At 42.9% G+C, this 24506-nt stretch overlaps 1 protein-coding gene across 1 annotated transcript; it reads left to right on the top strand.

Moving 5' to 3' along the window:
• The first annotated feature begins 15400 nt into the window (after positions 1-15400).
• Positions 15401-15946, top strand: Ifnb1 (interferon beta 1). The gene has a single exon (XM_041651487.1). The coding sequence runs from the start codon at positions 15401-15403 to the stop codon at positions 15944-15946; it is 546 nt and encodes a 181-aa protein (XP_041507421.1).
• Positions 15947-24506: the final 8560 nt, after the last annotated feature.

Genomic DNA, 24506 nt, shown 5'->3' on the forward strand with positions numbered 1-24506 from the left:
CTTGATTACATTCCCATTGACAGCCAGCTTACATTTGGAGTAGGGTCACTGATCCATGAAACTGCATCGAGATTGTTCTCAAGAACAGCTAAGTCAGTATCTGTGTCACTAATATCTCAGACCTTCTCATCTCTGGCTCCATGACTATGGACTCCCATGCATGGCTGCCCCCATCCTGTCTCCCACACGCTGTGCTGACTGCAGAGCAAACCGTCCTGATGAGAGCTGCTGGTGAACAGTAAACCCAGTCGAAGCTCTTTAAAGATATTAAGATATGCCGGGCGATGGTGGCCCATGCCTTTAATCCCTGCACTCGGGAGGCAGAGGCAGGCAGATCTCTGGGAGTTCGAGACCAGCCTGGTCTACAGAGCTAGTTCCAGGACAGGTTCCAAAGCCACAGAGAAACCCTGTCTCGAAAAACAAAAAACAAAAACAAAAAAAAAAGATATTGAGATATTAAAGGTATTTTTCACTTTACATATTGTTTGTAAAATATGTAAAGTCTGTAAGTTTAAAACAATCAGAGAGTAAGGCAGTGTTCAGTCTGAAAACCATGAAAGTGATGCACAGATTTGCATCACTCAGAGCCAAGTGCAAATGCTAAAAATAATTCAGACAAATATTTACACACACACACAACAAAAGAACAATTCTTGATTGGCTTAAAGCACACACCTCATAATTAGTCTGCATAAAGAGAAGCCTAAATGTAAGCAAGAATAAAACAAATAGACAGGCAAACACAGAAAATGGTATGAAAAAGGAAAACAAGTTGGAGATACTACTAATAATTAATAACAATAGCAGCCTGCTAGTGCTGGTATAACAGGCCTAACTATGTCTCCATATTGACAGTCATCTGATTTCAAGCATAGACCACTCGATTGGGAAAAAACACGTTCTCAACAAATGCTGCTAGGATGGCTGGCTGTTGACATGTAAAATGACGAGGGTGCATTCCTACCCTCACAACGTTCAAAAATAATCAAAATGGGTCAAAGACTCAAAGATAAGCGCTACATTTATAAAAGGCTTACATGAAAACTTCTTGATCTTGGATTTAGATCTTTATCCATGACATCACAAGACTAAATAACAACACAAAAAAAGAATAATAGATAAATGGGACTGCAACATAATTAAATATCTTTCATGCTCAAGGGCTATTATCAAGAAATTGAAAGGTCGAGTTACAGAAGAGGAATTTCTGTAATTCATAAATCTCACAAGGGAATTCAGAATTGAACAGAGGACACAGCTAGAACCCAGTAAAGAGGGGCAAAGCTCATTTAAAAGCCGACAGACAGCAGACTGGGGCACAGCTCAGCCTGTCCTGTAGAGCTTCTCAAAAGCATGAGGACCTGAGTCGTGTGAGCCCCAGGACCCATATTTTAAAAACCCTGGTGTGGTCATCTGCTCTTGCACTCCCAGCTCTAGGAAGGCAGAGACAGGCAGATCCCTGGGCTCAGTGACCAAGCAGCCTGGCCTACTTGAGAATTTCCAGGTCTGTGAGAGATTTTATTCAAGGGGCAGGGGTGGAGAGGGAGGGAAGGAGGGAATGGCACCTGACTAATGACACACAAAAGCAACATGCAGGAGGGTTCAAATGGGATGTGATTGGATGTGATTGACAGGCTAAGGAGATTCTCATCAAAATCAGAGTGAGATACTGCTTCAGGTCCAGTACGAAAACTAGAACCAAATAAAGAGGTGACACACATCAGTGAAAACGGAGAAACAGGAGCCCTCATACATTCCGGGTGGGCTCCTGAGCCAGTGACAGGCAGCCCAGGCTCAAACCACTTGGCCTTCCAGGAGAGGCAGACAAGGAAACCTGCAGATCAGACCCATAGGCTCAGAACAGGGAGCGAAATGAGGAGAAGGCCATAAGCAACCATCACGTTAGAACTGATAGAAGTTTGCCTGAGACAATGGAAAGATTAACTCGTGAAAGGAGGGTTGAGGGTATGCAAGGGTATAAGCCAGAGCTGGCAAGTGGGTGTTATATAAAAATGAGAGGTGAGTAAAACGTGAGAGTCGGACCGCAATCAAAAGTTTCCTTCTTTGGTCATGAGTGGGAGATGGGAAGCCCACTAGGTATTGAATGCTCCTGTTAGAAATCAAAACTAGAGGGCTGCGTTTAATGTCTTCATGCAGGAAAAGGAGATAGATCTGTGTGTGGCCAGTCTCCTGAGCTGCAAAGTTTAAATGACTACATAGTACTATATCTTAAAACTGTGGTGAGAATTAATTGCTTTATTTACATGATTTGCTCAGAATGGTACCTGACTGCTAGTAAGTGCATCTTGTACCTAAACTCGTCTGTTAAAACCAGTAATAACAATTAAAACATTCTAGGTTTATGCAGCAGAAGCAAAGCTGTTCCAAGAGAACTGGTCGGGAACTTTGCAAGGCTAACTCCATTTCTCACAAGGAATAGGAAGAGAGAGCCATTTGCCAGATGTCTACACCAACCTTTTTGCCAAAATTTCTGAGTTACAAATAGTGCCATTGCTCCTGGCAACACGCTGTGTGGTTACAAGGCCACACCGTATTCAGCTCTTTCCTGTTTCTCTCTGTCCAGGCAGTTAAAGGCTTTCATCAGGGTAGAAAACGGCAGCAATGGAAAAAAAAAAAAATCCCCCGTTCTGAGGAGATTGCCAGAATCCTTTCAGCCAGGCTAGAGGGGAATCCTTGCCCCATTCTTCAAATCCAGTTTGACAACTTGCCTTTTGGTTTCCTTTTCGCCTGTTGCGTCATCCTCTTTGTTATTTCTGTGCTCCTCGGGCTCCCGGGCTCTTCTGTAGGTCCTTATTTAGCGAGGCAGAGAGTGTTGCTTTGGCCCTTTCTCTGTAGGCGGCCAGAAACTGAGACAGGAAGCCAACAGAGAAAATGAACAATGGAGAGAGTAGGCTAGCCGAAGGAAAGGGTCTGCTTCTTGTTCAGCTATTGCTCAACTCTTCTTGGTCACTCAAGGAGCAGAGGAGGGAAAGAGAAAGAGGGGATGGGGGGAATGGCTTCATTGTGGGAATCATCACACATGATTACCATAGCTGAGAGATCACAGACCTAGCCATCTGCAAGCTAAGACCCAGGGGAAGCCATGAGCACAGCTCAACCCAAGTTTAGCAGCCTCAGAACCAGAGAAACTGGAATAGAATACTATCAGATGGCAAAGACTAAGAACCCCAGAGGCCAGTGGAGTCAGTCCATAGGGCTGGCATGTCCTGCAGCTGTGTTCAGAGGCAGCAAAAGACAAGTACAAAGATAAGGACAAGAGGGGACCTGCTCTTTGTTCCTTTTGTCTTACCAGGACCAAATTGGTTGGTGCCTCCTCCTCTCCTTCCCACTTACTTCACTAACTCATCCTCTGAAAACACTTCACAGAACACCCAGAAATTACACCTTGTCATTCATTCACCCCATCAGGTGGACACTTGCAAGTACCCACCACTAACCAGTGAATGTGAACAGCAAGCCAAGGTTACTGGTAATGTTTTGGAATCTTTCTCCTTCGGTGGCTACATGGCATCTTCCTGATACTGTTTTCTTTATCTCTGCTTGGATTTCCCACCTGGCTCTATTCTGCCTGAGTACTGGCCAAATCAGCTTCTTTATTAACTAATGGTAATAAAACATATTCATGACATACAGAGTGGTATCCCCGATCATCTCCCCTTTTCTGTCTAATTAGAAAGGAAGGTTTTAGCTTTAACATAGTAAAACTACATATAGCAGAACATTTATCAAGCAAGAAATATAGTCAAAATACTTAGGCCATTTGTATTTGGCAAAATTAAAGAAAATACCATCTATCCTATTTTTGAGAGTCTAAAATTTCATATATAATTTATCTTTTATCATAACTAAGGAAAATTATAATTATAGCTATCCAGTCTTCAACCCCATCAAAGACCCCAAGGATATAATATTATCTAAGTAAACTGGAAGTGTATTGTAAGCAACTTCAAAAACTCTAGAAATGACAGACTTATCTGGCTGCCTGGACAGTCACCCAAAGTTCTTCCGTAACATTGGGGTATCCATCTTTGCCTATAGGCCTAAAGTGTCTGGCAGATTTCTCAGTGATGCAGGAAACTGAAGCTGTCCTGCCTAGACTGACAGTTTGTCTGTCAAACTCTTCCATGAAGCAGGAACCCTAGACTGTCCCATTGTGATTTGGCAAGTTCAAGAGTCACTTTTCTGTGGTTCCTGCATGTCCAGTTTATACAGCATACAGTCAAGCAGTTCAGGCAAGTGCAGTTTCTTGTCCAAATGGCTAACCTTGCCACATTAAGAGAAAACTCCATAAGGAGCTTCTTCGATGCCCATCATCCTCTTGAAATAATTGGTGCTGCTAGGAGTAGGCATGTCTCTGTTGAGAAAAGTCTAAGTTCTTAAAACATTTTAAATGCCATATTATGTAGGTCTTTGAAGTATTTGAAGATTACATATCTATCTGAAATATATCTCTGCATATCTATAAAACTTAACTAAAATGACTAAAAGTTTGACTATTATAGATGACTATAATTTGTATTTAACTACGCATTATATTTTTAAATGAGATGCGTAAACATAATTCTTTAAACAAGAGTATAAATATAGATATAGTATAATAGAATTAAGGTATTCATTTCTATACCATATCCCCTTTTTCTTTAGAAAGAGATTGACTATGACCATTAACCATTTATAACCAACCCCTTTTAATTTTTTATTGATTTTTAAAAATTCATTTTATATTCCAGCCACAGTTCTCCCTCTCACCCCTCCTCCCAGCCCAGCCCCCATCCACTCCTCACAACAGGTAAGGGCTCCCATGGGTAGCCAACTAAGTCAAGCACTTTAAGTTGAAGCAGGACCAAGCCCCTCCATCCTGCCTTGAGGCTGAATGTGGCATCCCACCATATGGAATGGGCTCAAACAATCTAGACCATGCACCAGATATAGATCTTAGTCCTACTAGGACCCCTCCGATAGTCCAAGCTTCACCACTGTCTCCCACGTATGGAGGGCCTAGTTCAGTCTTATGGAGGCTCAACAGCTATTGGTCTAGAGTTCAACCTCTACAAGCTGGGATCATGCTTGTGAATTCTGTCAGTTCAGAGTTCCTGAGTTTCCACAAGCTCGGTTCAGCTGTCTCTGTAGATTTATCCATCATGATCTTGACCTCTCTTGCTCATATATTCCCGCCTCCCTCTCTTTGATTGGATTCCCAGAGCTCAGCCTGGTGCTTGGTTGTGGATCTCTGCATCTAGGTCCATCGATTACTGAATGAAGGGTCTATGATGACAGTTGAGGTAATCACCAATCTGCTTACAGGGGAAGGCCAGTTTGAGCACTCTCTCCTCTATTGCTAGGAGTCTTAGTTGGGCTCATGCTTGTGAATTCTTGGGGATTTCCCTAGCACCAGGTTTCTCCCTAACCCAATAGTGGTTCTCTCTATCAAGATCTCTGTTGCATTGTTCTCCAACTCCATTCTTCTCCCCCATCAATCATCCCATTCCCTCATGTTCTTATCTCACATCCCCTCCCCTTTACTCCCCCCCCCTGCTCCCAGTTAACCCAGGAGATCTTATCTAATTCCCCTTTCCCAGGGTGAACCATGTGTCCCTCTTAGGGTCTTCCTTGTTACTTAGTTTCTTTGGAGCTGTATGTAGACAGAAGTTTCTGTGCCACCTGGTCCCACAGCCATTCAGTCCTAAAGAAAAACACAGAGGTTTATATTAGTTATAAACTGTTTGGCTTATTAATTTAAGCTTATTAACTAGCTCTTACAACTTAAGTTAGCCCATACTTCTTGTCTATGTTTAGCCACGTTGCTTGGTACCTTTTATTAGTAAGCCATTCTCATTTTGCTTTTTCTGTATCTGGCTGACTACTGCATCCCTCTCCCTTTCCTCTTCCCAGAATTCTCTTAGTCTCGTTGCCCTACCTATACTTCCTGCTTGGCTACTGGCCAATCAGCATTTTATTAAACCAATATGAGCAACAAGTCTTTACAGTGTACAAAGGCATTATCCTACAGCAGCTGTGGATTGTGGTCTGGTTATCCTTTGCTTTACACACCAACCCCAAATCTGACAGAGGACTGATCGCCAAAATATGTAAAGAACTCAAGAAACTAGAGATCAAAATATAGCCAATTAAAAATCCAATTAAAAATGGAATACAGCCAAAATAGAGAATTCTTAGCAGAAGAATCTCAAATGGCTGAAAGACATTTAAGGAATTGCCCAACATCCTTAATCATCAGGGAAATGAAAATTAAAATGACTCTGAGATACTATCTTAAGCTGTCAGAATGGCTAAGATAAAAAAAAAATACTGAGGACGGCTTATGTTGGAGACGGTGTGAAGTCAGGAAAACACTCCTCCACTTCTGGTGGGAATGCAAACTTGTACAGTCACTTTGGAAATCAGTATGTCAGTTTCTCAGAAAGTTGGGAATCAATCTACCTTAAGACCCAGCGATACCACTCCTGGGCATATACCCAAAGGATACTCAGTCATATCCCAAGGCCACTCAGCAATGTTCATAGCATCATTATTTACCAATAGCCAGGTCCTGGAAACAATCTAGATGCCCCTCAACTGAAGACTGGATAAAGAAAATGTGGTACATTTACATAATGAAATATTACTGAGTTGTACAGAACAATGATATCATGAAATTTGTAGGCAAATGGATGGAACTAGGGAAAAAAAAACCATCTTAAGTGAAGTAATCCAGACTCAGAAAGATAAGCACAGTGTATACTCTCTTGTAAGTGGATATTAGACGTAAACCTACCCCTTTTAAACTAAAACAAACATTCATAAACAATATTTGGGGAATTTGAACATAGTTTTCTATACTACTTTCTGCTGTTTGGGGAGCTGGTAATCTTATGGGGTTCCTGAAAAAAATAGAATTATGGTTAAATCTTGGCTATAGTCATCTGTGAGCCTGCATCAGCTCAGCCAGTTGCCTGGAAGCTGCTTTGGATTCTGGATCTCCTGGGCCATCGTTCCAACTGGAGACCTTTCAGGAGGTCTTGTTCTATCAAATTATATTAAACTGGAAGAAAGCCACTGCTTCTCGTCTTCTGTGGAAACACAAGTAGAACCTCTTTTCCAAAGCAACATATTCTTGGACCCAAATTTTGAAGTCAAGATACCTTTATGTTGGTTTATCTTAGCAGCCCCCCAAAATTCAATGCCTCACTGTAGTTAGCTCATTAACAGTGAAAAATTAAAAGAAAACACAATAGTATACATAATTCAAACACTCTATGTATTTTCCATCTTTTGTGGTTTTTATTACTTAACTTTCTCTTTTAAAACTTTGTTTTATTTTTTTTTTAAAAAAACTATTTCTTTCTATAACTGCCTATACCCATTTTTCTTTTTTTAAAAACCTGGGTACATTTTTTTTTTAAATACACTGTGACCCGTTTAGAGGTTTCTTTTTGTCTGAATTTGTCTTTATTGCATATCTGTAATCATCGTCTGACCAGAAGAGTTTTTAAAATGCTACACGGACATGGTTAGGACCAGTGCCTAGGCTTCAGCTGCTGGGCCCACCCCATTCAGCTTTCCAACATGGCAGGGTAGCAACGAGCATCACGCTTCCTCCCGCAATGCTGCCATTAGGTAGCCTGTAGCCAGCCCACAAACTCTTTTGTCTGTATGAACATCCCGCTGCACGGCTTGGAGATGCCTCTGTGTATTATGGCATGAATCTGCCATGCTGTGCGCAAGTCCAAATGCTATGGCATCCCTGCACGGCGACCTGCGTGAGAGCCACAACTAGGACGCTGTCTTTGGCTCTGGTTATGTGTTTTGGAATTCCCCCCTCCCTTTTTTCAGCTTTTCCAGGTTTTATGTGGAAATTTCTGGCCCCACATTGGTCCGGAGCCATTTGTAAACAGAGGCTTCACTTTACTTTCCTGACCACCCAGTCCCGAGTAATTACACAGAAATTTATATTAATTACAAACTGTTTGGACTGTTAGCTCAGGCTATTATTAACTAGCTCTTACAACTTAACCCATTTATATTATTCCACGAGAATATTTCACCATGAGATTCGTGGCTCGAAACCTCACACCTTGCTTCCCTGGCAGCTGCTGGTATCTCCCTGACTCTGCCTTCTTTCCCTCTCTATCTCTGCTTGGATTTCCTGCCTGGCTCGATTCTGCCTGAGTAGTGGCCAAATCAGCTTCTTTGCTAACCTATGATAATAAAACATATCCACAGCATAGGGAGGGATATCCCCCGTCACTGGCATTTGATGGGACCAGGCTGGAGGGCCCAGCAGTCAGCAAGTGTCCTGAAAGCATATGGGGAAGACACTGGGAGCAACCCTACGTGTCTCCGAGTTCTAAGCCCACTGATTGGAACATTTCAACTGTAGGAAGGAGTGAAGGCTTGGGGAGCATCTGGCCATTTGTTATATATAGAAGGAAAGAAGAAAAGTTTTGTTTGTTTTTACCAGTTGCAAGGTTTGTGACCAACATCCCACAAGAACTAACAAGGAAAGATGAATCAAAGTTAAATCAAGGTTCTGTGGCTTAGACACGAAAGATCAAGCTGGGCATGAAGGTACAGGCCTTTGCTCCTAGCACTGTAAAGGCAGAGGCAGGCAGTTCTCTGAGTGTGAGGCTAGCCTGGGCTACAAATCTAGTTGCAGGGCAGTCCGGGCTACACAGAGAAACCTTGCCTCCACCAAACAAAACAAACAGAACGAGGTTTCAAAGAAAGACTCAAGGAAACTGTTTTGACATTTTATGTAGCACTGTGATTGGGCAGGGTGATCTAATGATAGACAAGGAGGAGAGGAGGGGCTCAGCAAAGCACACTGTTGGTATTCCTTTCGGGCTTTTCCTGTTTCCGTTCCTTTCCTCCATGGGTGGGTCAGGACACGCTCACATGAGCATTTTCTGTCTGCCTTTCAGGGAGGAAAGTGAAAACTTCTTTGATGGTTATCACACAGAGAAAAGAAAATAACTTTCTTCTGTGGTTTTCCAAGCTGTGATAATTTGGGGGGGGGTAACACGCCTTGAACCCCAACAGTAGGAAGAGTTGGGCAGAGTTGAAGCAGCCTGTGAACATCTGGAGCTGGCAGCGACTAGGGAAACCAAAGACTGAGTCTGGGGAAAAGTTTATGACAAGACAGCATCCCTGCTGTGGGAAAAAAACAAAGAACAGAAAGTGTCTGGTGCCGCCAACATGTAGACCCTGGCTGCATTTGCTGCCAGGTGGGGAGCCAGGGAAAACTGGATAATCTCCCTGCCAGCTGTGACTTGTGGCTACAAAAAAATATAAAAAATGCCCCCAAAGGAGCAGGTGGAACAGGAGGGAATATGCCATTGTGCTTCCCCGGTTTCACAGGCTCTCTGGGGTGCTGAGCAAAATTCCCCAGTGTAAGCAGGATTTTGAAGCTATCACTGTTAGCGTGGAGGGCAATAACTTGCATGATTTTCCCACTTTCTTGTCCTTTGTGTCTCTCATCCCCAACTGTTTCTCTTCACAGGCAGTCTGGAGATGCTAAGTGATTGCTACCTTTTCCGGAAAAGCATTGCTTTTGTTTCTCTGTGCTAAGAAAAGGCAGTCAAGAAAGAAAAAAGGAGAGGGGGATATTTCATAAGTTCTGTGACTCTAGGAAACACTAATACAGAAACTGTGTGGCAGGACTGAGCATAAAGAAACTGCTCTATCCTCCTGAATGGGTGGTCAGAGTCCATTGGGGTGGGTGGTCAGAATCCACTGGGGTGGGTGGTCAGAATCTACTGGGGTGGGTGGTCAGAATCTACTGGGGTGGGTGGTCAGAGTCCACTGGGGATGGGTGGTCAGAGTCCACTGGGGTGGGAGGACAGAGTCCACTGGGGTGGGTGGTCAGAATCTGCTGGGGTGGGTGGTCAGAGTCCACTGGGGTGGGTGGTCAGAATCCACTGGGGTGGGTGGTCAGAATCCACTGGGGTGGGTGGTCAGAGTCCACTGGGGTGGGAGGACAGAGTCCACTGGGACGGGAGGACAGAGTCCTTTAGGTTTCCACCTTGAGCTCCTACCATGCTTCTCTTGTTAATGGACTTCAAGCTATAAACCGAATAAATCCTGTCCTTCCCCCAAAGCAGCTTTTAGGAAGGTGTTTACCACACCAAAGGAGAAGCAAACCAGGACATTGCTTTCAGCCTCACAAAGTACACTGCAAATGTTCCACACACTCAGTATTCAGAAAGACTTGAGAAGCACCAAGTTCATTCTTTAACTCTCTGTGGAATTCCTGTCCCCACCCCATCTTGGGAGATTTTGAATTGTGATTGGAGTCACACAATGTAATCCATTTCATTTTTGGCTATTTGTCTCATGATCCTTGGTACTTCTGTTGTCAGCTGAAATATCTCCTCTTTTATTCCTGAGTTCACTTTTCTTCTTAGACACTCAACACATAGGTTGTACATCTTTTTTATCTTTTCAAACTAATACCAATAGTTGGGTTGGTTTTTTTCCCCTCTTATTTTTTGGAGTTTCAAAATATGTATTATGCTCCAATCTTTGTCATCTTTTTTTAGAACTATGGGGCTGACTCAGTTTAGAACTAAGAACTGACTCTTCTCTTACTCGCTTAGTGTTTAATATCAGGCTTATCTTTTGAGGTGCCCTCTTTTCTTGTCAGATTTGCTACCCCATTTCATGAGTTTGGTATGTTGTTTCCGTCTGTGCCTCAAAGTAGTCTAGTTATTATACTTCCCTTTTTTATTTCTTTGTTGACGCATGGACTGTACAGGAGACTGCCCTCTGTCTTCCACATATGTCCCTGGGTCCCTCCTGCTAGTACCTTCTAATTTTATGCCATTAGAAGCGTGATGCTCGATATTGCAACTTCAGTCTGCCTAAGACTATTACAGCTCACTTTGTGGCCAAAAGCATATTCTTCCCAGAAGATATTCTATGTTCCTTGTTTATTCTTCTGTTGTGGGATAAAATGTTCTGAAGATGAATGTTAACTCATTTTATCCTAAAAGGTAGCTCACATTCAACATGCTTTATTATTTATCTACATTTTTATGTATAATTTCATTTTAAACTTTTATTATCATAACCATGGTAGCTATATTAATTTTCTTCCTCGCTATTGTTTTCCTTAGCATAGCGTCCTCAGTGCTGGGGACCTCTTTGCTGCTATCAGCATCTGTGCCCCCTTCCTTTCAGCTCTGCTGCTATCTCCTTTGCATTTTCCGTGCTCTGATGTCTGGTGCATATATATTTACAATGACCGCACACTTTTGATGAGTTTATCCCTTTAGCATTGTATAGCAATCTTCCATGTTTCTCAGGAGAGATTCGTATTTAAAACCCAGCTGTTTTCCAATGTCATATGGCTACCTGTGTTCTCCTTTGGTTGCTGTGTGAAGAGAAATCTTTTCCCATTGCTCTCAGGGAATGTGTTTTTTAGACACATGTTCAAAAACCTTTTCAGCCATGCTGTTTTGTTTTGTTCTGTTTATTGGAGAATTTAGTTCATTTCCTTTCAAAGTGAATGCTGGTAGATAACAGCTTTTCCTTTGTTGAAACCGCACCATGAACAAAAACAGGAAGAGCCCACCCATTTCTAAGGACTGTTCCTGGGACTATTGATGTGCCTCCTCTTGTTTGTTTTCCTCCCTGTATTCTTTTTTTTTAGATTTATTTATTTATTAAAGATTTCTGTCTCTTCCCGGCCACCGCCTCCCATTTCCCTCCCCCTCCCCCAATCAAGTCCCCCTCCCTCGTCAGCCCGAAGAGCAATCAGGGTTCCCTGCCCTGTGGGAAGTCCCGACAGAAATCTCAAGGTCCAAATCAGGAGCAGAAGGAGAGAGAGCAAGAGCAAGGAACTCAGGACCGCGAGGGGTGCACCCACACACTGAGACAATGGGGATGTTCTATCGGGAACTCACCAAGGCCCGCTGGCCTGGGTCTGAAAAAGCATGGGATAAAACCGGACTCGCTGAACATAGCGGACAATGAGGACTGCTGAGAACTCCTCCCTGTATTCTTGTATGGCTGCCTTGGAGGTGCTTATTACACCTTCTTTTTCCGTATAATTGGGGTGTTTAGTGCTTTACTGGTGTATGCACAATAGATTGTAAAAATCATTTTGCACACAGTGTGTAATAATCAAAGCAAGGGGGTTAGAATTCCTTCTGTGTTAGCATTTTATTACTGCAATACACACCTGAGAGAATAAACTTGCAGAGAGGGAAGTTTCATTGCTGCTGCTCAGTCCCATTATTGATCCTTTCTGCTGCTTTGAGGTTGTGATGTAGCCCACCAAAGCCTGGGGGGTTGCTTTGGCACACCTCACCTCATGGCCAGAATGCAAACTGAGGCACAGACAGACAAACCCCCTCCCCATGATGGTCCAATGACATCTTACTGGGCTTTGTTTCCTAAAGACTCTACCAATGGGCCCTCCATGGAGACTGACTATTTGGTAGAACAATTAACATCAAAACCATCATACCACTTCTTGGACGTGTATAATGCCTTCATGTTGGGACTCTCCTCTAGATATTTACAAATTATAGAGTGAATCGTTTTTTGCTGCAACTATAGGGTACTAGACTCTTGTATACCTCCATTATCCAAAGAAACACATGTGCTTATGATAGAGAATGTTTAAAGGGGGATATGAAGAAATCAAAATCTAATAACACATTTAAATTACCCCAAATAAAGTGCATTAAATTATGAAGCTGCCTATGACTCTGTCTTGAGATACCTTCTTATAATGGAGAAAGCCCCATTTCAAGTAGGTCTATGGGTACAAAGTGAAGAGGAAAAGATGCTTCCTTTAATCCTCTCTGTGCCATCCCTCCATAACTTCTATTGATATTTGATTGGATGTATTTGCCAGGAGCTGATGCAGAGGTCATGGAAGAGTTCTGCTTGCTGGCTTGCTGCCCATGGCTTGCTCAGTCTGCTTTCTTATAGAACCTTAGGCCTCCATTGTGGTATCACCCACAATGGGTTGAGTCCTTCCCACGTCAACCATTAATTAAGAAAATGTCCGGCAGCTGGATACTTATGGAGGAATTTTCTCAGTTGAGGTTCCCTTCTCTCAGATAACTCCAGCTTGTGTCAAGCTGACATAAAATTAGCCAGAATAGCTCATCTCAGACTTGCTGTGCAGCCCAGACTGGCCTTGGCCTTCAATTCTCCTGTCTTGACCTCTCAAGTGCTGAGACTACAGGCCTGTGCCTTCATGGCCAACTTGTTTTGACTTTATGACTTAATAGTTTGTATTAAGTGGTTGAAAACCTCAAGAGCAAGAATCCCAGATAGCAAAGTAGAAGTTATATCCACTTTTCTATATCTACCCTTCAAAATCACTATTAGCTCTTAAACAAAAGAATCTGCCCAGACCCCAAAGGAAACACAGACTCCCTACCTTTCCATGGAAAAACCTAAAGTCATATGAAATAGCAACCCCTGTTCCACCTGGTTTTGAAAAACAAAATCTGTAGACTTAAAATGTTTGAATAAATTAATGACATTTAGGCTCCAAAGCCACAGAGAAACCCTGTCTCGAAAAAAACCAAAAAAAAAAAAAGTTTATGACATTTGAGCTGATGGCTTCACTGTTCTGTGCCTTTGGAAACACAGTTGCTGCACATGGCTACCTTGGCAAGTGAGACAGCTCAGTAGATAAAGGTACTCAGCACTAAACCCAGAGTCTTGGGTTTGATTCCAGGAACCTACATGACAAAAGGAGAGAACCACCTTTTACCAGTTGTCCTCTGACTTCCTATCTGCCTACTGTGGTACCCACACAACCCAACATACCCACCCCTACTAAATAAATGTACATTTCAAAATTAATAAATAAAAATGACTCCCCTGTTTCTTATTTGATTTGTATGTTTTTAAACCCAATAACATTGAACAGATACCATCTTTATTAGTCCAAGTTTCTTTTCCTGGTATCTGGCTTCCTATAAATGTTTCTGTTCAGGACCTTTTGGAGAGTGAAGAAAATGGAGCCTTTCATTGTGCACCGTCAGTGTGGTTCTGGCCCTGCTCTTCCTCTGACTTTCTGGGTGACTTTGATACACTGAAATTGTCTAATTTGATTCCAGTCACATTATCAGTATTTTCCGCTATGCCTTAAGGTTCACATATTGATGTACTACACCACCCTTGTTCCATCGTCACTTTTCATATTCCTTGATTTTTTTTCCCTGGAGTTTGATCATTTGACCTTCTCATCCACTTGGTGTGTTTTATGTGTCTTATGATATTGAACAAACCTCACATTCCCCCTAGTCAATGTAATAGTGTTTATGTATAGTTGGGTTGTAGCTGCTGACAGTTTTCAAAACATTCAAGGTTTTCCTCCAATGGAGATTTCTCCCAAAGAGCTCACCTTGGTGACTCTATCTAATTCAACCAAACCCATTTTTAAATTGAATTTCTGCTTACCTCCTTCATTTCTTGAGCTTCTAACTCTGGTTTATGCTCTTCTAAATGATTCCTAAATACACCGCGCTCTTGGATGAGAGCATTGATCTGTGCTGTGTGCCTGTGGTTCTGGAATCCTTTCCTTCTTCTAGAAACACTGCACTACTATAACTCTGTATTGGTTCTATATCAGTAATCTCTCCTGTGGCAGCTCATCCTCCCTGGCTCTAGAAAAGGCTGGGTGGTTTTCCTCACTTCGCAGAGCTCCCTCTACTGTTGATTTGGGGAAGTGCCGGGCAATGCGGCCACTTCTCTCAGTTGCCCACCGGACAGTTTTCCTTTCCCTGGTCTCTTTAGTTTCTACACTTCTCAGATTCGATCCCACTTTGAGCAGTTTTTGTATGGCATGGAGCCCTCTCCCAAGGGAGCTTTGGCTTGTTGATAGGACGTTTCTCCTGTAGTACACTATTGCAAGCCCCCTTGGCACTCACAGAGACCCTCTCCCACCGGCCCACTATTTCAATGGGCAGAAGCCAAGCTATCCCGAATGAACTGCTACTCTGCCTGGCTTTCCATTGACACCTTGGTTGTTTGAGTTCTTTTGTCTTCAGGGCTACCTGCTTTCCTTTGTTTTCTCCTGGGTGTTTCTCTTCCTTTGTTTCAGCAATTATTGAAACTTAAAACGTTTTAGAAAACCTTACAGTTTGTATATATTTTAACCTAGTATATATAGTGTATAAAATAGGCATGGATGTAAGTAAAATGAATATTAGAAGCTGTTACAAAAAGAAAAAAATGACAAAGGAAAACTGAAAGGGAGAACTGAAAATGGGAAATTCCTCTGAACCAGAAAGGACCATCCCTTATAAAAAGCTTTCTCAGGCCATGGAAGAAGAGCATTCTCGCTTGCAGCCTTGGGCAGTCTTTGCCTCATCAGCAAAAGGTAGCAGCCAGCATCAGCCCAGCTTCCATCATGACCAACAGGTGTATCCTCCAAGCTGCATTCCTGCTTGGGTTTCTCTCCGTAGCCCTGTCCATCAACTACGAGGACCTTGAGCGCAGACAAAGCAGCACCAATTCAGCATGTCTGGAGCTCCTGGAACAGCTGGATGAACAGCTCTGCCTTGACCACAGAATAAACTTCAAGATCCCTATGGAGGTGAAGCGCCTAGGGCGGATGGAGAAGAAAGTCGCCGTCATCTTCATCCGAGAGATGCTCCAGAATATCTTCAATGTCTTCAAAAACGATTCCTCCAGCACTGGGTGGAATAGGAAAATCGTTGAAAGCTTCTTGGGTATACTCGGTGATCAGATAGACTTTCTGAACAAAGTCCTAGCGAATGAAAGATGGACATCGAGCAACTTCCCAACCGTTCTACGTTTGAAGAGCTATTACGGGAGGGTGCAAAGCTTCCTTGAAGTCAAGGGGCACAGCAGCTGCGCCTGGATGGTAGTCCGAGCAGAAATCCTCAAGAACTTTTCCATCATCAAAAGACTTACTAATACATTCCAGAACTGAAGACCTGTGAGCTGATATCTCTGAGACTGGACGATGGTTGCAGGCGACCTTTAGGCGTCACAGTCTTGCCCTTGTGACTGGTCGTGAATGGACTGCCTTTGAAAGGTCAAAGGAAGACTTGAAATTTTTATTAATTTATAAATTAAATTATTTTCTACTCTTTATTTAAAATTTTAACCTAAGAAAATAAAAATATTTACGATATAAAAGTCAACGTTGCAATATAATTTCTACTGATTTCTGTAGCCACCTGTGTTAATAACTGTTGGGCGTGCTTTACAAGGTGTTCTCTGTACAGCGCTCCTAAAAAGCAGTGGAGTTTCTGGCTCCCGACTTTGAGGAATTTAAAAATCAATGGAATGCACGTGCATCACACAAGGTAAGAGATAGTGGGGGAGCTAAAGCTTCTAAGGAAATGATTGTGGGATTGAAAAGGGAAGTGGCAAGCAGGTGGTTCTGGAGCCAGAATCCGGTGTCCGGTGTTTCTACTCTATTCTTGGGGCTCTATGCTTATAAAGTTAGAACCTGGCTGGGCCTTGGGTAGCCAGAGGAACACATCAGCTGTTGTATTTGCCCAAAAAACCTTTGCTGTCAGAGGAAAGATTTTTCTCTACTAGATTTATAAAATGTGAATGTGTCCATGCCTATAACTGAGAAGCCCTGAGTAACCCCTGTCATTTATTAAATGTCTTTACCTTTCTCCTAATGGATTCTCAGGGAAGAGGGGGTATCTGTCTATTCCCAGGGAAAGGTGTCAAAGAGAGAGAAGACCCTTTTTGACCCCCAAAACCTGAGTAGTCTTGTCCTCCATTTACCTTTCAGAGTCCTCTGCTCCTGGCCCCTCATTTGTCCTTCTGGCTTCCCTCTGCTCTGCAACTCTAGAGAGGCACACTCTCAGGGCCAAATCCAAGGTGTATGGCTCAAATCATGTCTGGTCTCTAAGTGAGAAAAGAGAAAGCATAAGAGAAAGAGGTATTCAGGGGAGACGGAGGACAATAATTTCTCCCACTGTCCTAAGAAAAACTAAGCTTTTAAGGAACTCCTCTGATACTTGGCAACTGGCTAGAGTTTTGTCCCTGTGTCCAACCCTTGGGAACTTGGGTCTCTCTGACCCTTAGTACCACATGCAGCAGCTGTGTCTTGCAAGACCCTGATGAAATGGGCGCAGTGTGGAACACCTGTGGGCACAATTGATTTGATATCTTCCACATAAGCCCCTTGGATGGAAATAATTTTGTTCCTTCATGTTCTAGGGCAGGCAGAAAACTAAGTCTCAAAAAGGTCTAGTAACTGCTCCAAGTTCTTATTGCCAACAAGTGGAGATTTTTCTGGAGTCAGAGCAATATGAAAAATCGTGGCAGTTGTTACTGCATTGAGGCATTTTCTCTGAGAGCATTTCAGAACTCTGAGAGCTTCATCTCAAAGAGTGAACTTTCAATAGAAGAACTCTGTCCGGGGACAAATTACTGCTGTGTTGACAGCGCAGGGCTCCTCTTCCTGACTCAAAGTGAGAAACCAAGAAGGATCATCACAATGAGTCTGCACCCGGGGGCCCAAACAGTGAAGTGCCCTAAAAACACAGTTCTTACTTCCTGCAATGTCACATCCCAACCTTCCCAGAAGTTCTTCTTCAACAAGGCTCTCTTCTGCCTGGGAGTCAAATACAAGTTCAAAATATAGAAATACATAGGCTAACACTGGTTAGCCTAGAGCAGCTGAGAGAATGGTGTATTCTCAGCAATGACTGACTGTATTTGCTGTCTTCTCTGGACCATACAGATAAACTGGGGGAAAAGCTATTTCTGTGCAATTTAAAATACAGTCCAGGCTGAGCTTACTAGCTATCCAGAGTGCCAAGATTATGCCCACCACTGTAAAATGAGGCAGTGCTTTTGTTTTTCAGCTTCCCATTCCCAAAATAATCAACCAGAGACTTAATGTTATTTACAAACCATTTGGCCTATTGCTTCGGCTTATTACTAGTTAGCTCTTACAACTTAAATTAACCCATTTCTACTAATCTCTATTTTTGCCATGTGGCCTCATAGCATTATCTGCTCTCCAGTACATCTTGTTGTGCCTGTGGATTGCTAGATGTGCCCCTGCCTCCACCCTTCTTCTCCCTGTATCCCTGCTTGGATTTCCCATCTGGCTTTGTCCTGCCTTGCTACAGACCAAAGCAGCTTCTTTATTAACCAATGGTAACAAAACATATTCACAGCATACAGTAGCAGTGAATACTAACCTAAAGGGTGGCTTCTGCTGAGCCAAAGAAAGCAACTGTGTATGGAAGCTATGGTAAGGTAATATCATTTTAGCTGGCATCCGAACACTCATGACGATAATGCTTTAGGAAAGTACCCATAGAGACTTAATATAAAAGAGTAGAGCTGGAAGCTTTAAGTATAGCAACACAAAGCCAGGAAAGCATCTAGGTGGTGCTGTTTCAGCTTCCTCAGCACGTTTGTGTCTGTGGGCATGGGACTTCAGTTCTTCAGCGCGGCTGTGTTAACAGGGAGGAGGTGCAGAGTCCCCATCTCTTGAAGACTTGGGTTCGGCCTTGTGGAAGTTCAGAACTGTCTGCTTGTGTGTACATCTCCCTTCTCTTCTGCTTTCTATTATGAGACTCGAGTCTGAGATGGGGCTGCCTAATCTAAAGCTGCCCAGCCTCCAGGACTGGGAGCCAAAAGAAACCTCTATTATTTGCAAATTACTTACTCTTGATTATGATGTGACAGGAACATAAAATGGCTTAAGATAACATGTTTGGGGTGTTAATTTGTTCTGAGAAGAAGAGAGACAGAGGAAACAACCCCTCAAATGTCCTGGACATATGATGCTCTCTGGAGTCAGTCAGACAACTTCCTGCTGGGAGACACACCAGACTGTTCAGAACAGGCGGTCTCGCTCGAAACTTGACGTGGTGTGTACTGATGTGAGGACATTCTCTGTCAACCTCTTCAAACCTCCAGCATCCATTCAAACTGGGCATGGTGGCCAGCCACAGAGACATTGTGAGACCCTGTCTCAAAACAAAAGTGCTCAAAGCCCTGTTTGTGGAGAATTTTAATATATGCAGAACAGAAAGTGTCCGGGTCCATTTGTCAAATAATATGGAGAAAAGATGGTAGTGGGGTGACCAGACAAGACTAAGCGATGACAGAGCACCGGTTCTTTCCTTGCCTTCTGCTACCTCAGGCCTCTGAGCAAAGCATCAAGACACTGATTCTAGAGAGGCTGATTAGCAGGGGAGCCTTCTCAAGCTCATGAGTAAGATAGGGATCTTGAGAAGCAACAGGCTACATGGGAATAGGAGTGTTGCCTAGACACATGGCAGTGCAGGCATGTAGACATGGTAACACCTAAGTACATGTTTGTATTGCCTTTCCTGTAGTTAACAAAAATTGATATTTAGATATTTAAGTGGCATTAAGCCATTCTAGGTACTCAGACAACATCTGATTGTGTATTTATTCATAACATGCTTTAAGAAAATGAGGAGTATGCCATGGACTAAGTGAAAATAGTTGCCGTATGTATTTTTTTTCTTTCAAAATAAAGCTTCTGCCTAAAACAGGAGCTCTGTTCTTACTTCTATTTTTTTTAATTTTTTAATTTATTTATTTATTAAAGATTTCTGTCTCTTCCCCGCCACCGCCTCCCATTTTCCTCCCCCTCCCCCAATTAAGTCCCCATGGAGGTGGGGGTTCCTTGGACTTCCCACAGGACAGGGAACCCTGATTACTTTTCGTGCCGTATGTATTTTTAAATACTCTGAAAATACAATAGTCAGAAAACAGGCCAATAAAATGATTAATGTATATAAATGGCACTTCCATCAAATAAGACACAAGGGAATCAAGTAAGTACACAAAGAGGGTGAAGACATGCTTGAAGAGTTGGGGCAGTCAAGCTATAAAGGAATGTGAAGTGGCCAGCTCCAGCACGAGGTCATGCTGTGGTCACTACCCATCTGACCATAGCTCCCTCATCTTGGCTGCACCTGGGTGTGAACCAAGAGAAATTTGCCTAGGAGAGACGACAAGGTCCTAAACATTTTGGGCTTCTGTCTTTCCTCTCTAGCTGTAAGAAATGCAAAGGTAGCTAGAGCTGAGAGTAGATCGGAGCTACGCTGTTGCTCACCACGGACATTTTCTCTAAATCTGTTACAATGTTCGTTGACCTGCTGCAACAGACCCTTTCCTAAATCCTTTTCTTCTCCGCGTTGTTTTTAAACCCTCCTTTTAACTGTCTTAAATCCCCCAGAATTAACAGTTTTCAACAAACACCAATGCTGGACTAGAAGTGCCATACAGCTTTCTCCTAATTAATAAGATCAAGTTAATTAACTCATTAAATGGTTCAATGAAGAGTACTCCAGAAACTGGTTCCCGCCAAACGGCTCTCTCCATTCAACATATTCTGTTTCAGTTGCTGTTGTTTGAAATCCCTGCTCGTTTGCAAATCCCTCTATGAGTGCTCTTAGAATGGCCCCAAACACAGTTTAAATTATGTTCCCTCATAATTAACTAATTTAAAACAAATACAGTCCACGCCAAAATGAAAGGGCAGAACGGATTGAGAGAAGAGACCTTCCAGCCACAGACAGCTGATAAATGACTCTCAGAACTCAATGGTTCAGAGCTGTTACACAGAGAAACCCTGCCTAGAAAAGGCAATGAGCCAAAAAACCTCAGTGATAAGAAAGCATTATGGCCCACTAAAAGATGAACAAACTTTTGAACCTCTGCTTCACCAAAAGAGACACTTGACAAGTAAAGCAAGAGGTTGTGAAGGCCTGAGCAGGCTTAGTAAATTCAACTTAATCCACAGTAGACACCACTACAGAGTTCTTATTATGGCCAAGGGTGAAAGAAGAATCAAACATTGGCAAAAATATGTAGTAACTGCAACATCAAACATTGGCAAAAATATGTAGTAACTGCAACTCTCATTCCCTGTCCCTCAAACGAAAACCCCAAGCTGCTTTGGAAAGTCATTTTCAAGTTCGTTAAAAAGGCAAAACATACCAAACATGTGATTCAAAAAGTCCACTCCCAAATACATACTGGATCCATACAGAGACTTGTATATAAATATTCTAGGGGTTTTATAATAGTCTAAAATTAAGGATGAACAGAACACATATCACAAATGGGAGAATAAATAGATCCACACAGTGAAATGCTTCTTCACAGTAAAACTGAAATAGAATAAAGGCATGAATCACTAATAGATGCAGCCACATTAAGGAATCTCTAAAGAATCATGTTGAGTGTTGAGTATAAAAAGGTGGTTCAATGAGCAAGGAAGTTAGGACCGACCACGAGGAGTGTGCCCACCCACTGAGACGGTGGGGCTGATCTAATGGGAGCTCACCAAGGCCAGCTGGATAATGGAGCATGTGATCAAACCGGACTCCCTGAACGTGGCTGACAAGGAGGGCTGACTGAGAAGCCAAGGACAATGGCACTGGGTTTTGATCCTACTGCATGTAATGACTTTGTGGGAGCCTAGTCTGTTTGGATGCTCACCTTCCTAGTCCTGGATGGAGGGGGGAGGACCTTGGACTTCCCACAGGTCAGGGAACCCTGACTACTCTTTGGACTGGAGAGGAAGGGGAAGAGGGATGGGGGGAGCGGGAGGGAAATGGGAGGAGGTGGAAATTTTTAATTAAATAATAAAAATAAATAAATAAAGGTGGTTCAACTAGTCTAGTGGGTTGATCACACTGTAGGAATAGCCCCACACCCAGGGGTATTTATGCAGCATAAACAGAGCATAGTAGATTTTTTAAAGAAAGGACACAGAACTGGACGGCAGGGCAGGATGATCTGAGAGGAGCTAGAGGGTGAATATCATCAGAACACGTGATATGGAATTAGAAAAGACAGTGTTATTTTTAAAAGGAAGATGGTCCCGAAGGGGTAAACTCTGTATCACTCTATTTGTACAGAATTCTAGAAAAGCTGCTCTGCATGACATGAAAAGATTGGTGGTTACTTGGTGGTTGAGGCAGTTGTTCCCAGGAATGAACCAGGAATGAGAGTTTACAAAGTCACACAGTATGCATCCTGAGGGGACAAGGCTGGTCACTTGACTGTGGTAATGGTTTCAGAAAAGTACATGTTTGTCAAGCTGTAACAAAGTATTTGCCTTAGATACGTGGTTTCTTGTCACCATTTTATTTTATTATTTTTTACTAAATTCAAGTTTCATGATGCAAGTACAAACATACCACACACATGTACACACCACACATGCACCCCTCTCATACCCCACACACGTACACACCACATATACACTGCACACAACACCCCACAGACATACCACATACACACACACACAGATACCATATACAGTAATACCACACACATCACACACACAACCCACTCACATACCACACATACACAAAACACCATACATACTACACATACACACCTCACACAGAGACACACACACCACACCATATACACCAATCAGCCACTATAAACACTGTAAACACGAGCATGCAAACAAACAATCAAGTCCCGTCTTTGACTTCTTTGGAGGGCATACTCAGAAAAAAAAAATTGCTGGATCATGTAAGTTCATCATGATGCAAATATTTGCAGTAGAGTAATGCAAATATGACAGTGATAGTGTTTCTTAAGGAAATACTGTCTGCAATGGACTCTGCTGCAGGACAGATAGATAGCGTGGGGAGTGGCAGAGAGATCCTCTTGTATAATCGTCCTGACACACTTGGAGGAATCTTTGCCCACAAGGAAACCAAGGGAGGCTTAGGGAGGCTCAGCAGGCTGCACGGGCTGGCAAAAAGCAGAGGCACAGTTGTAACCCGAAATTACCTCCTGCTGCTATCTACTACCATGTCAATTGTTATTTTTATTCAACTACGGAGCATTAAGGTCACAGTTGAGGAGATGGGGCAGAGGCTCACACTGCAGTATTACAGCCCCTGGCTTTGTTCCGAGAGTTGCACTAACCTCTCAGGGCTTGTTGGGGCCTATGGCAGAAAAGACTGTTTCCATCTCCTTTCAGAATGGACCCTGTCCCACCCTAGAGGGAATGTCCAGACATTTCCTCCCTTTTCTGCCTCTCCCAGGACCCACACAGCAGCTCCTGGGAAGGTTCTGGAGGTGACTGACTGCGCTGAGTCATCACGCCCCAGGCTGGCTGCATTTCCTTCTTTCAGCCACTCCGGGTTTTATCCTGCACAGGCGCGAAACTCCTGCGCACGTAGTTTCCTTTTCAAGTCTGGCCGGCGCTGCTTTCGTTATCTCATAGGAATGTTAAAAAATGGAAACGGGCTGCATTTTTTCCACCGAGAGACGCGGCGCATTTCTCTTTCCCTTCACACTTTAACAGATTAGCTCATTCTGTTTTCGTTGGAAAACCCAGTAGTAAGACCACTTCCAAAGCAGAAAATAGACTACTGCATCCAGATACGTGAATTAGGAACCATGATTTTAAAGGTTGAAATTTCTTTTTAAGGCTGGGTATACTGTGGGGCAAAAGCCAGAGTACATGGTAATACAAACCTGAGACCTGCTGTGGGCTTAACCACTTGCTAACTGGATCATATCGAAACATTATGTAAAGTTGGAAATAATCCTTCCCCAAGCCCTTCGGAGTTGCTGTGAGAAGCCAGTAGGCTGTCTGACTTGGTCCAGCAAAGAGCTGATAGACGATGCCGAATCTTTAACTTCAAAGTGAATAAAGAGTATGAGAATTTTTTTTTCTCCTGTCTTCTTTTTTGTTGTTGTTGTTGTTTTTTCGTGGGTTTTTTTTTGTTTTTGTTTTTGTTTGGTTTGATTTTTGGTTTTTTTGGAGACAGGGTGTCTCTGTGTAGCTTTGGAGCCTGTCTTGGAAGCTCTCTAGACCAGGCTGGCCTTGAACTCAGCAGAGATCCATCTGCCTCCCAAGTACTGGGATTAAAGGTGTGCACCACCACTGCCAGAGAACTTCTTAGTTACGTGTGCTTTCTGGAGCATCCTTCTTGAAATCAAGTCCCAAGGATTAAACTGAGACTTTTCTCTTCTGCCATCCAGTTCCCGAATAACCACTCAGAGACTTGTATTAATTATAAATGTTTGGTTGATGGTTCAAGTTTATTACTAGCTAGCTCTCACGTTTAAATTAACCTGTTTCTATTAACCCACTCATCTATCGCCTTGTGGTCCGTGGATTACAGGAAAGCTGGCTGAGGGAGTCTGCCGAGAATCCACCCTCCTTCTCCCTGTATCTCCGTTTGGCTTTCCCGCCCATCCTTATTCTGTTCTAGGCCAATTCAGCTTTAGTTATCAACCAATGAAAGCAACACATATTCACAGCAGCAGCACACAGAAAGACCTCCCCACAGCACTGAGTCATCAGGCTGCTGCTGAAGAACCGTTATCACAGTGGAATCTACATAAATGTCACTTTACCACAGTTGCAGACGCTGGGAAAGGATCTGTATATTGAACATCCATGATGACAAGCATGCATAATGCTTTCCTAAAATTCCAACTCTGATATGTGGCTACTTAGAAATCAAGGCCAGTTATTTCAAGTGTCT

This window comes from Microtus oregoni, unplaced genomic scaffold (assembly GCF_018167655.1).
Source record: "Microtus oregoni isolate MIOR12 unplaced genomic scaffold, Mior012 000005F_ref0000423, whole genome shotgun sequence".
In the NCBI taxonomy this organism is placed as follows: Eukaryota; Metazoa; Chordata; class Mammalia; order Rodentia; family Cricetidae; genus Microtus; species Microtus oregoni.